We start from the raw sequence: 17,378 nt of genomic DNA, 5'->3' as shown, positions 1-17,378 counted from the left end.
ACTAGCAAATGCAAGTGAGAAGGCAAATAGCGATAAGGAAGGAAGGAGTGGTGGAAGTAGTGAGGGAGAAATACAAGATAGCAGCACTTTAATTTTTTCGTGTGTGTGTGAAAGTGGACTGCTTGGTGTATACCAAAAAATGTGAAATGTGTTGGCGGTGAAACGTTTCTTCATCTTTTACAGATAATTTATAAAAATAAATGCCCTTGTGTATGGGCCTTTTCTATTACTTTCCCCCAGAAGTTAGGGTGTATGTAATGTTATATGGTAGTCAGATTTTAAGAGAATATCTAAGTTATTCTGCATTTCCTGAAATGAACTCTAGACAGGTGGTGTGCTAAATATATACTGCTCAGGTACCTCATCTTGTTTTCCCTGAAGGCTGTCCTCACATTTACTTTTGTAGTGAAACAACTTCAGTTGTACCTTATGCTTCTTTTGTGGCTTCTCTGGTAAGAGCTAGGTGGTAGAAATTGGATCTCATACTTCTCTGGACTTTGAAACAAAGCGGCAGTGACATCCTTATCTTATCTCACAATCATCTGTAAAAGAATATAATTAAATGTTGATCATTTAGGCTAACCAAAAAAAGCATTGTAGGGAAAGCATGGATAGTTAACATCCAAAAAATATTTGTTATAAAATTTACTGTGTAAAAACTACAGCCGCTTGACTGCCATGGCTCAGTGGTTGATCATCGACCCCGGGGGATTGGGCCTAAGCTGGCAGTCAGACATCCCTCTGGCAGCCTGGGAGCCCTCGGGGGATGTCCGACTAATGGCTTAGGCCCATGGGGAGTGGGCCTAAGCTGTTAGTTGGACATCCTTAGCGCTGCTGCAAAGGCAGGAGAGGCTCCTGCCACTGCCACTGTGCTGGCCAGCCAAGAGCCAGCTTCTGACTGAGCGGTGCTCACTCTGTGGAAGTGCACTGATCACCAGGGGGCAGCTCCTCCATTGAGTGTCTGCCCCCCTGGTGGTCAGTGCACATCATAGCGACTGGTCGTTCCACCGTTAGGTCAATTTGCATATTACCCTTTTATTATATAGGATAGTGATGTCATATATTTAAAAAAGATATGTAAGATAGTATACATTGATTGTTGAATAAGTGGTATAAAATACATTTTCAGAGCACTTATTAGATGTGATTAGGAGAAGGGTGGATCATAGCTACCTAAAATAGTCTCAGTTGGTTTCCTAGTGATATGAAAGCAAGGTGAGGGAAGTATGGCAAGGAAAAGGCTGGGAGGCAGTAATAAATGAAGTCTGAGTATAACAGTCTAGTTAGAGTAAAGGTTAAAGTGTGGACTACCAGCAGATAAGTTTAGAAAGATTGGTTGGATTTGGATGGAGGGCTTTGAATGCCAGAGTCAGGAGTTTGGACATGTTTTGGTCATCAGGGAAGAGCTACTGACTTTTCTTGATCTGATAAAGGGAGTGTTTGTAAGCTTGATTTGGAGAGGGGAGATACTGAAATTAGAAAAACCAGGTTAGAGTCTGTTGCAAGAGTCTAGGTAGGAAGTGTAATAAAGTCCTGTACTAAGGTATTATGAGTATGGTAAAAAGTATGAGCTTAAGAAACATTATTAAGGAAGAGTTGATGAAGCTCAGTGACAGGCTAGCAGTGGGGATCAAAGATTAAAAAGAAGAGATGGATATAGTGTTCATGTTTTACACTTGGATGATTCTGAGAATGATGCTTTTCTGAATGTGAATGAATGAGGGAGGGTGTTGAGGAAAATAATGATGCGTCTAATTTTAAGTTTGTTGACTATGATATAGCAAAGTACATCTTGGTATAAATATCTAGCAGTCATTTGAGGACTGTTGTATTGCAAGGAAATGAGAGAGAGATCAGTGTTGGGGATATAGATGTAAAAATCATATGATTTAGATGTTAAGGAATGAGATGTTTGGTAGAAAGAATATACAGAAAGAATAATGTTTAGGTTGGTAGCATTAACATGTAAGTACTATTTCTGTGATTATCTTTTCATCTTAATTTTAAAATATAAGCTAATTTGCACACCTCTTCTCTCCAATTTTCCCTTTCTCTTTCTTTCCAGTATTATTGATGGTCTGCAATGTAGTGTGCACTGTGTCAGGTACTGGGAATCCAGTAATGAACAAGACAGACATGATCCCTATTCTTATGGAACATATAGACTAAGCTTCTTTTTATATATAAAATGAAATCCTTTTAAGTTTGCTATTTTTCTTCCACTTACTATATGCTTATGATAGTATCTCTGCAAGCCTCTCTGGGTCTGGAAAACATTCTCTGACAACAGGTTTCCTTTTTTATTTTCTTGCTGATACTTATTATTATTATTATTATTATTATTATATTGTAACAAATGTTATGTAGGAGCATAATTTTAGGAATGTATCAAGTTGTTCATCATTGAAGTTTAAAAAAAGCACTGATTATACCTCCTTTACTGGGAAGTTTTTATTGTGTTAAGCTTATAACTATGATCCCTTAAAAAAAACTTTGTTATATTACTTGCAAGTTGGCAAGGTCAAGAAAAAAAGTCTTTTCTTAAATGATGTGAAATTTATCTCAAATTACCATACGACTTCCATATAGAGATCGGACTTTCCCTTTTTTCCTGTTCCTCCCATCCTTATTCTGCTTCTTATTTAACCACAAAGTCAATCCAGTGTTTTCATCCAACCTTTTCTCCTAAAAAAAATAACTCTTCCCTAACTAATTGGAAGAATGAAGGAACAGGATTGCAGTGTGAGAGTGATTGGCCATTTCAGATTTGTAAAAGATGAAGGCATCATTCTAAGGAATGATCTATCCGACTGCAAATGTCTGAATTTATACATGAAGGTTCAAGCTCAAGGAAATCTTATATTGTTGATGGTCTCTGATTCATTCCACTTTTACTCTGTTGCAGTTCTCCTCTCTCTCCCTTAACTGATCCATTTTTTGGTTAGAGGATTTTAAATGGTATTATTTAGAACAGAGGTATCAGGTAAAAATGGAATATTAGGCATTAGCTTGTAAGTATGGTGTACTTTTCTGATAAAAATAAGGCATTATTAACGAAAGAAGAAAATCCCTATGTTATGAGTGTTTTGAGAATGGGAAGGATAGTTTTTGATACATTGGAAGAAAGATGTACCTATGAATGTTTAAAATTTTGAGTTAGATAATTTTGTTTGTTTGGATCAACATTTATATTTATAAGTTAGGAATCTTCAAGGTAAGGAAGAAGAATGTGGAATTTTCAGTGCTTTAATACCCAGCTTTGGGTTAACGGAAATCACTTTGATAGTGAACCAATCTAGTCACCAAATTTGGATGACAATTCCAGATATGGAGTATCTCAATAGTAGTTGTGGACATATATCCTAGGCTTGGTTATTTTTCTAAACTTGGATAAAGATGCTACATCGATTTTGTGAGGTAAACTTTCAACCTCAAAAATACAGGCTACTTTAGAAGACAAAAATAAAGCATAACCTTTTTCTCTTCAGGCAAAATTAAGACAAAAGCTTTTGAGGTTGGATCCAACCTGTGTATTCAACTTTCAGAAATGTTTCTAGGCTAGAAAGAAATCCCTGAAAGCATGGTTTTTCTAATGGATGTGCTGCTGATGTACACTTAACATTGTCAGCTCAAATGGCAGTGATACAATTTGCTTGCCATCTACTCTTGTCTGGAAAGTTGTGGTGCTCTTAATTGGTATTCGTATTCACTTTGTATGAATTGGTCTTTCTTGTTGTTTTTCATTTTAATTTAATGTAAGACTAATAAATCTTATTGTTAAATAACACAATCATAGCATTCAGCATTAAAATGCACTCCTTTTGGGGGGAACACAGATAGATGTGTTTACTCTGCAGAGGGATTTAGATTTGATTTTTTGTTTTCTTCATGGTAATTATGTTTGCACTTTGCTGATCACTAGTTGTACATTATTACAATGGAAGGTGACAATTTGATTGTCTTCAATTGGAGAAACAAGTAATTTTATATTCACTAAGCTGTCAGGTAACACTAACTCACAGTACTAAGAGCTCCTGGCATTGTGGCTTGGCACCTATATTTAACTGCTTTGATGCTTGTGTAACCTCTGCTGAATCAGAAATACTTTGCCTGCTGGAAATGGTTTTCAGGGTTGTACAATGAGGTTTTCATTAAGTAGACAAACTGAAAATGAACTGCAAAGCCACAGTTGTTTCTCTCCTCCCCTTCCCCTTCACCCCTCCTCCTTCACTTCCACTCTCCTTCCCTCCCCCTTCCTCTTCCTCCTCTTATTAGACTGGAACCTGAAATTTATACCTTATGTCATTATATAAAAGAGAGAAATTGCTGGATTGCTTTGGATATAATGCCTTCTACTCTGTCTGGAAAGTTGTGGTGCTCTTATTAGTATTTGAATTCACTGTTTATGAATTGGTCTAAAGGAGAACTCCAGAGATTAGCTTCTTTATATAATTTTGTTCATTGTCACCTGGTGTGAGCCTTCATTTTTTTTGAAACATTCTAGACAGTTTCAATTTTTTTTCCTGGCAGTATTAAGAAGTGAAAAAGAGAGGTAAGAATGAAAAAGTATACAGTGACAACTTCCTACCTTTTCTTTATGAGAAGTTATTGCTCTGGTTTATAATTGTTATTAATAGTTGGATAAAATATCTTGTAATTGGGCTTCCATACTAGTGTCTTTCAAGCGGGCAAAGGCATGTTTGGTTTTCACTTTAGCAATTATGATTCTCATTTCGTGTGAAGAGGAAATTCAACGTGGACGTATATAAATAAATTCATTCTCTTATTATTTTATACAGCTTTCTTTCACTCAAGCCATAATAAGCAAGGTCTTTAAGTTGAGGTATAAAGTCATTGTGCTTGAATAAAGTCCTCCGATTTAGTGTATATTTATAGTAGCTATTGTTTGGTTTTGCTCTTAATGTTGTAACTGATTTTATTTATATATTTTGGGCCCCGCTTTCCAAACCAAAGATCCCAACAAGTTACTGGTAAATAATCTGTGAGAAAAATTCAATATTATCTCTATCAGGCAAAAATTACAGATAGAGGTTACATGAAATCAAGTTGTTTTGATCCTGGGAAGAAACTGGATACTCAAGAACACATGTAGTAATTATAAGTTTTCCATAGGCAGTTCGGCAGGCAGTCCAATGGTTAGGCTGGTCGCCTGCCTCTTCCAGCAGATACCAACCGATTAGACAGAGGTGATTACGTGATGTAACATTATCAGGAGAAACAATTCATGAGTCAAAGCATTCCAAGACATATGAGCTCTAGTCCAAAGAACAGTCTTAAGCTATATAAAGTGACAGTAATATTGTCAGCTAAATATAAACTCTAGAAACACAAACTTTGATGACTTGAGAAGAATCTGTTCCAGGTAATCCCTGTTTTGTAAGAACCTCAGAAGGCCTTTGGAAACAATTTTGGTGCTTTGGTGTGAAAAATTAGAAGCCTTAGATAAGCCAAATTCCATTAATTTAAGACCCTTCTTAGACATACTTCAAGGGCTTCAAGTACATTTCATTTGCCTTATCTCGACTGCTTTGACAGCTATCTCAAATCAGTGAGTTTTCTTCCAACAGATATTGTCTGCATATGTTACCATATATGTTCTGAAAGAGCCACTGCAAACTTTAAAAGATTGGCTTATAACTCTCCAAGGTAGTTCTGAAAGCAGTTACCTTCTTTTTCACTAAATTTTTCTTATTAGACAGATGGAAGAGAGAGAAAAACCTGGCAGAAACCGTGGGAAGTTAGAGAGGGTGCAGTGGGGGGGAGGGGTGGGGGAGGGGGAGAAGAGGTAGTGCCAGATAAAACAATACAAGGAATCATGAACAGCCTTTACCCAAATGAAGCAGGAAAAGCGTTACAAGGATGTCTTCATTTTAAGTCTGGAATCAGGCTTCCTCCTTCACCCCGCCCCCTGCCCATCTTTAAATGTGGGAATTAGAGGTATAGGACAGTTTTAAATCATTCTTTGCCCTAGGTTGGGTGGCCTGGCATCCTTAGCAGGGGTTCCTGGGTATTGCACGTTTTGGCAGCTGAACGTATCTGTTACTCATGCTCCTTAAAATGAGAGACACTGTTACAGTTTTGGAAAATTAGTTGTTTATTTCTCAGTATCAGATCAATTGTGGGATTAAATTAACAGTGAATTATCTGACTGAAATAAGTCTACCTTGGTAGCCTGGGGCCGAGTTGCAAAAATAAATGTGAACGTTGGTCTGAATTTTTAATATTTTCTTTATGTAAACCAGCTATTAAAATGTTGTTTTGTGTTCAAAACAGGGCTCCTTTTGAATAAATGTAACGCACCTAAAAAATGAATACCATTTGGTAATAATCTTAGAAGTAATGAGAACAGTTTAAAAAATCAAATTAAAAATATTATTCTAATAAATTCAAGGCTCCTTTCTATAGTTAAGTTCCAGATGATAGTTTGGAGACAGATTCTTTTCAAGCAGTAGTAAAGAAAAAAAAAGTAATTTTGAGTGGCTATGCCTTATGGGAAAGTTGTTTTAAAATAATCCTAACTTTTAAACATATACAAATGACTGTTTTTTAAAAATAGCATAAAATCAGAAAGGCTTAACGTTTTAGAAAGTATGCTTTTCTGAGATAGAGGATTTACTGTGTAGATATCTAGTCCTCCCCCTTTTATAAAGTCTTAGACAAGCTAATCTTGATTTCTTGTTAAAAGATATGAAGTAAATTTACTGTCTGAGTAAGTTTTAATGGTCTAAACATTCAGATTTGATACTGGGGTTTTGGAGTAAAATAATTATCATCTTTCTAGAGACACTCCTACTAACTTCCTAGAAAACATTATCAATTACAGGAGACTATCTCTGACATTCTCATTCCCAAAAGTCCTAAGCCCTGAAGTTCTTTCCAATGGCCTGGCATCCTGGGAATTCACTTGATCTGCTGGGCAGAGACATTTCAAACTCAGGAACACATGATGAGAATTTAGTTTTATGTGTCCCAAAGATATGTAATTCTCTTTGGAGGTTTTACTTGATAATAGCTATGCCCCAGAAAACCATCTTGTTTAACCAATGTGATAAGTTGACAATGTAGTTTTTCTCTCTGATTATAATGTACTCTGTGTAGTCAATACACTGGTACCATGTGAGTGTAATTTCCTCTTTTATTTTATCTCCAATGCACTGTATTATAAATAAACAGTTAAAAAAAACACCAAACAAATCTGTTGCATCTCCTTTTAAGATTGTACCACTGTAGACACTTGTTCTAGTAAAGTAGAATTGGGCACATTTGATTGCATTTAAATTTTTCATGCTTCAGCAGTTTGGCTGGGAGCACAGTAAAGAAAAATCCCATGAGCGAGGATCGTTTAGAATAATAGAACTTGATTTTGTGTATTATAGCGGCAACATTTGCGCTGCTTTAGTTAGGGTTGTGTCAGCACTTCCATTATAACCCCCTGTTTTCACGGGGTATAACTAGGGAGATTTTTTTTTTAATACAAATTAAAAAAACAATTCATTTGAATGATTTTTAAGTTATAGTGCAAAAATAAAGCAAAGTAAAGTCACATGGAAATTGACCATTTTTACAAGAATTTTGTTCTTTTGCCTATTAGTTATATATGGCAGCAGCTAAAGTAAGATACCATTCTAATGCACTGGGGGTGTGTGTGTGTGACATTTTTTTAATGGAAAATTTCTGATATGAGCAAGAAAAATAAAAGTAAGCATCTGATGTGACAATGTAAAACATTAAAACGGGCGTATATTTGATTTATGAATTTCTAAAGGAGGGCAGTCATGGTGCAATGGTTGTAGTAAAAGCATTACCAAGAGTCTTTGCAGCTTCTAGAATTCTGTGTAGTAAAATATTTCAAAAGGGGAAGTTAAAGTAAAGAAATGAAATGAATAAATATGTAATCAGTAAATTGAAGGACTCTTTAATAAAGTAATTGTGCAAAAAATAATCAGTAAATTGAATCAAATAATCAGTGAATCTGACTTATTTAATAAACTGCATTAAAATGAATTTGTGCACACTTTCCTTTTAAAAATACAACACACCACCACTCCAAACAAAAACTACAGCAAAACCAAATAAAAAACAAACCTGATACAAGCCCAGTAATTTTGTCAAAAGGAAATGCCCAGAGTGGAGCAATAACTAGCTAAAAGAACAAAATCACCCTTTTCTCTGCTAACAACATATTTGAGAACTGTAGTAAATACAATAACTTTAAGTAAAATATAGTATGGAAAAGTATTCTTCTTGGAATAAAAAAAAAAAGTTAATTCCTTTGCTAAAGGCCAGGATTGCAAGTTGAGTGTGCCTTCCTTGGTTGTTAACCATTATTATCTTATCTTCCTCTCTCCTTGTCCCCTAATGAAGGTGTGAACTGAGGCTGAGCAGTCAGATTTAATATTGGCATTTTTTTGGCTGCATATCTTTTATTTGCAACCTTGATGCACATTCATATTTGTAGGTACAAAATAAAAGACAAATTGTGTGATGTTATAAATAGGTAACTTTCCTGAATGGTCACTGGAGGAATCGCCACCAGGCTGTTGATGAAGTAGAGGTGAAGCCCTTCCTCACTAATTGTATTCAGCGTGTAATTTCCAAACTTCCCTCTGAATTTTGATTTTCAATTAACACTCCTCATTTGAAGATAATTTTCTATTTAATGTAATTGCAGGAAATAATTTATTGGCTGATTAAGACTGAGGGCCCAGCCTTCCTTAAGAAAACACTCTAACAAACCAGCCTTGAAACTCAACTCATGGCTTTGGACAGATTTAGTCTATTTTTACAGCTGCATGGTTGTGTTTAATTAGGATTGTGCACCATTGTTCATTGGTGCAGTTTTGCAGTTGGAATTATTCTTAAGAGACTTTTGTGTTCTGTGTCATGATTAATTTATACTAAAGCAACAATCACAGATAATGCTATTGGAAGCAGCCAAGTCACTTTATAATAAGAGGATGTTTTTTGGGAAGCTAAAGTCCCTATGAGTTTTGGATTATGACTTTCAATTGTATTGAGCTGTTTTAAAAAGCAGCAGTAAATTCATTCTTTTGTTTTTAATGTGAATGATTACATTATTGGTACTGTCATTATTGAACTATGAAAACATTCTTGTTGTTTATGACAGGCTCTTGATAAACTTGCAGGACAGTTATAATTTGCCTGGTTTTATGATAGTATTTATGAGGCCAATGAAGTAAGCTCAAGAGTGATTCATGTAGACTAAGAAACATCCTTTGGTATCATTTTTCCTAAGTGTGTATACATAAGTCCCTTTGTTAGTATTTTTAGAAATTGGTCAAGAATATACTTATCTGGTTCTTTGATATAGTGCTCTTTAAAGCATTTTATTCTTCTCAAAGAAAATATAGACATTCACCATTGTATTTTCTAGTATCAAGTCTAATAGATGAAATTTTTATATTTGTAGAATGGTTATTATAAGTAGGTATCAGCATTTTAATATGTTTCAAAGCACTTCAAAAGCCTATAATACTTTTATTTAGAACCCTGCATAATTAGATTAGCTAATCTTATCTTAATTTTTTCACTGTAGGATACTAAATATGAGCCCCCTCATTAATTGTGAGAAATTTAGCATTAGCTGTTAAATCCTATGTGAAACATGGGCTGCTACATAAAAACTACTGTTTAAATTGGAATTAACTTAATTATTTTTCTTTGCACTTGATATTTCCTTCACTGCAATATTCATGAAAGCATGTGACAGATTTGTAAATTTAACTGTTAATCTCAGATTTCTGGACCCTTTAATCAGTATTTATTTGTCTAGAAACAGTACTAGCAAGTTAATGATTTGCTAATTTGAAAAATGCTCATGTGGTTTCCTATGTTAACTGATTTGTGCATTTTAAAAAAATGGTATGAAATCAATTAATGTTAAAAAGCAATTAAGGTAGAGATTTTATTCCTTTCGTTACACAGCAATTTTAGAACTAATTATGCTATTAACCAAAAATGACATAAAGTTTTAGAAAAGATGCCCAATTGCCTTTTATTTTATTTTAAAAACTTTTGGCAGTTTTATTTCTAGACATTTTGCTACGAAAATCATCTTGATAAAGTGATATCATAAGAGTTTTGGATTCTGTTTAGTAATAATGATTTTTCTGGCTGTATACAAAAGCACAGAATGGAGACCTTGTGCTGAATATAGTTTACTTATAGGTACATAGATGAATATTCAGTAATTGTTTGTGGAGTATTAAAATATTATGCATTGTAGACATTTTACTATTTTCATACTAAATGCTTTGAATCTGGTATATACTTTCTAATATGAAATAGTAGCATAGTTATTTCATAAGCTCAATTCAAATGTTATAAAACTACCTTGAGACTAATCTAACAGTATCAGCCATTCAATCAATATGTCACTTAAAAGCTAAATTACAGCAGTTGACACAGCTTGAAGGTCTTTAGAAAAGGGTCCCATTGACACTAAACAGTGTTAGGCCTAGCACTCAATACAAGGTGTAAACTCAGAAGTCAGGACCAAATTTGCCTATACTTTCATCATAGATAACCTGCCTTCCTGGTTTTATTTTCTTCTTTTGTTCCAATATAAAGCATAAGCAAAATTTGGATATATGTACTTTCAAATCATCTTCCAAACTGGCTCATTTGCCAGTTCATTCATTCTTTTTTTTTTTTTTTTTCATTGCTAGGCAAATCAACAAAATTACTCTCAAGAAGCTTATAATCTAGTTGGGATAACTGGGGGGAATTTACACACATACATATACTACACATATTATGAAAACTTATTCCATAAACACTTTATTTATGGATTGGTAAGAGAGAAAATATGCAGCAATCACGGGGAAGAGTTTTGCGAGTTAAAATCAAAGAGGAGAAGTGGAACAGATAAGCTGAGAGTTCTTTTTTAGTGGTTTAGAGTAGATGGTAAACATCTCTGAAGTTAGAGAATTTTTATTTTTTTTGGAATAGTCAAATGTAAGGGATATTTTTTTCATGGACAGTCCTTTTGAATTCATGCTGTTTCCTTCTTCTGCAGAAGAATGTCTTCCAAGCAAGCCACCTCTCCATTTGCCTGTTCAGCTGATGGAGAGGAAGCGATGACCCAAGATTTGACCTCAAGGGAAAAGGAAGAGGGCAGTGATCAACATGTGGCCTCCCATCTGCCTCTGCACCCTATAATGCACAACAAACCTCACTCTGAGGAGCTACCAACACTTGTCAATACCATTCAACAAGATGCTGACTGGGACAGCATTCTGTCGTCTCAGCAAAGAATGGTGAGCTTTTAAAATCTGGCCACTATTGTTAAGTGTGTCCATTATAGTATGGCCTCATTACAAACAGGTGTTTTAGAGAAAGCCCAAAATACATATCATTATAGTACATTGTGTTCAGATCATAAAACAACCACCATATATCTAATCTAATAATAGACAAATATGCAAATTGACCATACCTCCAACACACCCACAAGCCACGCCCACAAGCCACGCCCACCTCCAATCAGAGCGAGTATGCAAATTAACCCAAACCAAGATGGCTACAGCCACAGAGAGCAAGGTTTCCTAGGTAACAGAGGAAGCCAAGCTTTCTGCCAGCCGTTGCAGGCCTAAGCCTCCACTCAAGCTACAAAGTTTCAATTATAGAAGGTAAACAAATTCAAACAAATGGCGGCAGAATGGAGCTTGAGAGAGCAGGCCAGGGTTGCTGCCGGCAACAGGGGAAGCAAAGCTTTCCAGACACCCTGGCCGGGCCCACCCACTTAAGGCAACAAAGTTTCAATTATAACCCCAACACAAATGGCTTCGGGCCTCGGAGGGAGCCCCAGGCTTGGCTCTGCTCCAGGCTACAAAGTTTCAATTGTAGAAGGAAAATAAATTCCAGATACCAGGGCCTCTGCTTGCGTTGCGAGGGGGCGTGGCCGGCCTGCAAACCACCACAGGCCCCTCACTCAGGCCGCCCCATGCCCCCAGGGTACCCCACCCTGATCTGGGACACCCTTCAGGGCAAACCAGCTGGCCCCCACCCCTGTACCAGGCCTCTATCCAATCTAATAAAAGAGTACTATGCAGATTGATCATCACTGCAACACACAATATAGCTGCCCCCATGTGGTCAAAGATCCTGCCCCCATGTGGACACAAGATGGGCACCACAAGATGGCCAGCAGGAGAGGGCAGTTGGGAGGCACCCGGCCTGCAAGGGATGGCAGTTAAGAAGGACCAGGCCTGCAAAGGAGGGCAGTTGGAGATGATCAACCCTGCAGGAGAGGGCAGTTAGGGGTAACCAGGCCGGCAGAGGAGGGAAGTTGGGGGAAAACAGGCTGGCAGCAGAGTGGTTAGGGGGTGATCAGGCTGGCAGGCAGAAGCGGTTAGGGGCAATCAGGAAGGCAGGCAGGCAAGCAGTTGGGAGCCAGCAGTCCTGGATTGTGAGAGGGATGTCCCAGATTAGAGAGGGTACAGGCTGGGCTAAGGGACAACCCCCCTCCGTGCACGAATTTCGTGCACTGGGCCTCTAGTATTATTAATATTACTCTAACTGGGGAAAATTGGAAAATGGTTTTTGGTTTAGTTTTTATCCATTATTAGGTCACCTTGCCAAAAAAATTATTTAATTTGGGGGAATATTTGGTTGTCATATTCTCTGAACCTCTGAATTTAAGGTGATGAAGTTGATAATACCACAAAATAGGTATGATCAAATGAAGTGTGGCTGTGTATTAATATAAAAAATTATATTAAGCAAACATGTCTATGGGAATGAGATCATATGGAAAACACATCTTCCGTGAGTAAGTACAGGTATTTATCATTTTACAGTAATTTTTTACTTATAATTAAGATTTTTCTCACTTAAATGCCTATAGATTAATTTCAAAAGGACATACAAAGCTTCTCAGTATCATTCCATCAGACGGTAGAAGTTTTTTGTAAAGGTAGAAGCAACAACATCAAATACATGTAGTGTGTTAGCCAGCTTTCTCATGTTAAATTCCATCATTAACCATCAAAACAGAGTCCATAGCAGGTGACATTCATTGTCTAATGTACAGCAAACACACTTATTTTTTTAAGCATCTAGAACTGACCAAAATCTTAACATCTTTTATTTGATTAGGAATTTTAAAATTTGTTTTATATATCTTAACTTTTGGTTAAGTTAATGAAAAGTATTTTAAGTGGGCAGTTAGGAAAAGTTTTATTTCTTAATTAAAAAATAAGATAATATTTAAAAATGCCTTTACTACTAATAACATATATTTAAATTCTTGCCCTATGCTTAATGTCTCAACCAATTTAAAGATCTGATTTTATAATATGTGGATGCAGACACTTCTTTTTTAGATGATTTTGTAGACATAACTAGTGCTCTGGAGCAGTAGGTGAAATGTAGGGGACTGGAAGAAAAACAAGACTTTTCTAGACTAACTCTAGGCTATCATCATTTTATAATTAGATAGAATCACTGGAAGATTTATTTTCCTTGAATAGGGAGAACAGAAAAGGTATGATAAAGCAAGACTAAAAGTCCATTTTTCTGCTTGAAATTGAGTGCTTCATTTCATACCTCCAAGATAGCACGGATGAAATAGATATCCAGTCACTGCCACTAGCTTTTGGCAAGATATTAGGGCTATGTTTTATTTTTGTTTCAACAAATATTTATATAACACCTTCTCTGAGCGCAGCATTCTACTGGGTGCTGGTGAACAAAACATACATGAATATGCCTTCATGGAATTTATATCCGGGAGAGGGAACAAAAATACTATTTAATAAAGAGGGATATGCAAATTGACCATCACACCATCTCAAAGATGGCGGTGCCCATAGCCAAAGATGGCAGTGCCCAGTCCACTCAGCCCTGCCGGAGTCCCCCCAGTCCTTTCAGTTCCGCCGGGATGGGGGGTGGTGGCAGGTGCCCGGTGTGGCCAGACCCTCCCTCAGCCACCCAACCACCTAGGGCCGGCCTGAGGCACAGGCAAGCCTCAAATGACGCTGCCCAACTGATGCCTGAGGCACAGGTAAACCTTGGATGGCAGCTGCTCAGCCAACAACTGAGGAGCAGGCAAGCCTTGGATGGTGCTGCCCAGCCGCCCAGGGCTGCCCGAGGCTCAGGTAACCAGGGCTGGCCGAGGCTTGCACTGCCGGCAGTGGCAGCAGCAGAAGTATGATGGGGGCATCGCCTTCCCCTGATCACCGGGTCACCTCCTGTCCCTGAGGGCTCCCAGACTGTGAGAGGGAGCAGGCTGGGCTGAGGGACACCCCCCTCCAGTGCATGAGTTTTCATGCACTAGGCCTCTAGTAAATATATAATTAAGATTGTGATATGTGTTATATGCATGTATGCATACCCCATGGACACAGACAATAGTGTGGGGAAAGCCTGGGGTGGCTCAGTGGCTGGGTGGAAGGGATAAATGGAAATAAAATGGAGGACATCTGTAATACTGTCAACAATAAATTTTAAAAAAATGTGATATGTGTTAGGAAGGAAAATAACAGAATGGTAAGTTAATGAAATAAACTTCATTTAGAATGGATAGATAGGAATTTCCTTGCTGACCTAAGGATAAGAGGAACTAGTCAGGCAAAGAATAGAAGAAAGAGTAAAAATAGCAGAGGGAATAACATGTATGAAATATTTGAGGTGAGAAAAATATAGCTGAGTTTCAGGAAATTCAAGATAGTGTTTGTGGCTGGAGTGTTATAAGTAAGGATGCAACGTAGCATCAGATCTGGTTGGAGAGATCGGTAGGGGCTATATCGAACAAGACCTTGTAGATAACATTGGAAGTAAGATTTGATTCTGAGTGCAATGGAAAGGCATTGAATGGTTTAAGAATGTTTCAAGCAGATAATTCTAGCTGTAGTATGAATGGATGGGAGGGAGACCTGTTGGGAGGCTATTTAAGAAAACCAGGTAAGAGATGATAGCGGCTTGGATTAGGCCAATGGGATAGAGAGATATGTTTTTGATTTTATGCCAAATATAGCTATGGAGAGATAAAAATAATTAAATTGGAATATGTAGGTTGAATCAGAAATAATACAGTTCAAAATTTACTTCTTCAGAGAACTATTTGCTTATTTTTCCCAGTTAAATTTTGTGTGTATCTTGGCAAGTGCCAAATTGCTTCAGCGAGTTATTCCCAAAGTTTTATGACCTAAAATTTTGTTAGAAAATAGATATTAATGATGTGCTTAGCAAATTATATTAAGTGGAATTTATGGTAGTATAAAATAAAGTTTAAATTTACAAATATATGTTAGTCTAAAAGAAATCATCCTTGTTTTCAAACTTTCACTCTCTTTTGATATCAAGCTTTGCTTTCCACTGAACCTTTTGTGTATTCTGAATTTCTGGAAGCCAAAATATTTTGTTTTAATTCCTCTATAGTATTTCCCAGCTGTGTACGTCTACGGTATAGTAAAGGGATTTAACAAATGGGAAATAGCAGCTGCATTTGGAAATCCCCTTTGTGCTCCCTTTTCATTCAATAGATTCAATACTATGTACTGTGTAAGAACTGTAACATCAGACCTGTAATGACTTATATTGCAAGTATTATATCACCAAACAATTTTTTTTTACAGGAAAGAAAAACAATAGAAGGATTTTAGGTTTCTGGGCAGTCCTGCAAACCTACATTTTGTGTGTGTGTGTGTGTGTGTGTGTGTGGGGTGTGTTGGGGTGTTGGGGTGGAGGGACTGTGACAAAAGTAAAATTTAGTCAATATTTTTTACCCCATTCTACTTTCAAGTAAATGTAAATAAAGTCCAAAAGGATTGTTATGAAGTTAAACGAAACTTATAGTTCTCCTCAATGGATCATATCTGTTACTGACTGTAATTGAACCCCATAAAATAGTTGTGGGGAAATAAAATTTAAAAGAAAGTCTAAAAATCAACAAAAATCCTATTAGCACCTATTCGGTTTCCATTGCTATTTAGTTTCTGTGACGGTCCTCACTCACGAACAGTTAGAAACAGGCACTAAAAAGTTTCTTATCTACTGGGTTCAGAAGGCATTTAAATTGAAATATCAAGACCACAGAGGAGCTTTTCTGTAGAGGAGAGTAAAGACAAAGCAGAGAAGTTCTGCTAACCCCCACTTCCTGATCAGACACAAAATCTTTAAATGTTAAAATTCGGATTATTTATTTTGAGGTGGAATTATAGTAAAATATGAGAGACCACGCAGTTTCAAACAAAGAAAATTCATGGCACAAGTAAAGAAGGAAAATAGAAATTTTAGAGATCACCATTCAAAGACCAATTTGAGATAAAAAAGTTTTAGACTCCACTGTTAATTACATATACTTATATTATGGATACAAAAAATGTTTAATTTTAAATTTAGAGTTCTGTGTTAATTGGTATGATCCATTTGAAGGCTAAAAGATTAGTGTAAATGAGGTTCCACTGTCCTTGGTTGCTATGTACCATTACTACTCTTTTATTATGGTGTCAGTGTACCAGCACCTTTTTTTTTTTGTGGAGGAATATTGACTGTCCCCTAAAATATGTTTTGGTTTCCATTAGGACTGATTCATTAGGCAGGAATAAATTCACATAATTTTTTTATGAAAACATGTATAGCGTATTATTCTTTTTAATGTTAATAAGGATGGAGGAACATTTTGTGGTAGTGTTTAGTGACTGGCATATGATATTGTGCTATAATGATTATCTGCTAAAGATTACTTGAGAATATAGGACCTACTAAGTTCCAGGGACAAGGACTTTCTTGTGAATAATACAGATGAGTTCTCTACTATCATGGAAATTAGATTCTAGGAGTGGGACAGACAAAGTTCCACAGAGTGAGACAATTTCAGACAATAATAAGTACAATGAAGAAAATTAAATAAGAAAATGTGATCTAGATGACCTCTTTTAACAGTCCAGGGAAAGTCTTTTTGAAGAGGTAACAAGTGAGTTGAGATGGGAATAATGAGAAGGAACTAGCTATGCAAAAATTTGAAGTGCAAGAGCTGCTTGGTGGTGTGTTTGAGCAACAGAATACAACAGAGTAGCTGGAGTGGAATGGGTGAGGGAGAGAACAGTATGAGAGAAAATCAAGGAGGCAGGCAGGCAGATGGCAGATACTATGGGGTATCATATTCTGCAGTGAGGTGTTTGGACTTAATACTTCAAGTGCAAGAGGAAGCCACTGGAAGATCTTAAGTGAGACTAACATGATTTGATTTATGTTTTTAAAATATCACATTGGCTGCTGTGTAGAGAATGGATTGTAGGAGGCAACACCAGAAACACGGACACTTCTTAGGAAAACTATTGCAGTAGTGCAGGTGAGAGTTTGATGCTCAGTGGAAGAGTGAACAGTTCTTT

The 17,378-nt window shown here is 36.6% G+C and overlaps 1 protein-coding gene across 2 annotated transcripts in view; it reads left to right on the top strand.

The window, feature by feature from the left end:
- SOX6 (SRY-box transcription factor 6) overlaps positions 1 to 17,378 on the top strand; it is a 557,752-nt gene that overhangs the window by 225,880 nt on the left and 314,494 nt on the right. The window contains exon 4 of one of the 2 annotated variants that reach the window (XM_054724743.1): positions 11,060 to 11,300. In XM_054724743.1, the coding sequence (XP_054580718.1) occupies positions 11,064 to 11,300 (237 nt within the window). In that variant the 5' untranslated portion in view covers positions 11,060 to 11,063. Of the gene's footprint in view, positions 1 to 10,922; positions 11,301 to 17,378 lie in introns of those variants that run through there. The other variant, XM_028159941.2, reaches the window with a different exon arrangement.

The sequence above is a fragment of the Eptesicus fuscus genome, chromosome 13 (assembly GCF_027574615.1).
Source record: "Eptesicus fuscus isolate TK198812 chromosome 13, DD_ASM_mEF_20220401, whole genome shotgun sequence".
In the NCBI taxonomy this organism is placed as follows: Eukaryota; Metazoa; Chordata; class Mammalia; order Chiroptera; family Vespertilionidae; genus Eptesicus; species Eptesicus fuscus.
This window is presented reverse-complemented; position numbering and strand designations above follow the sequence as displayed.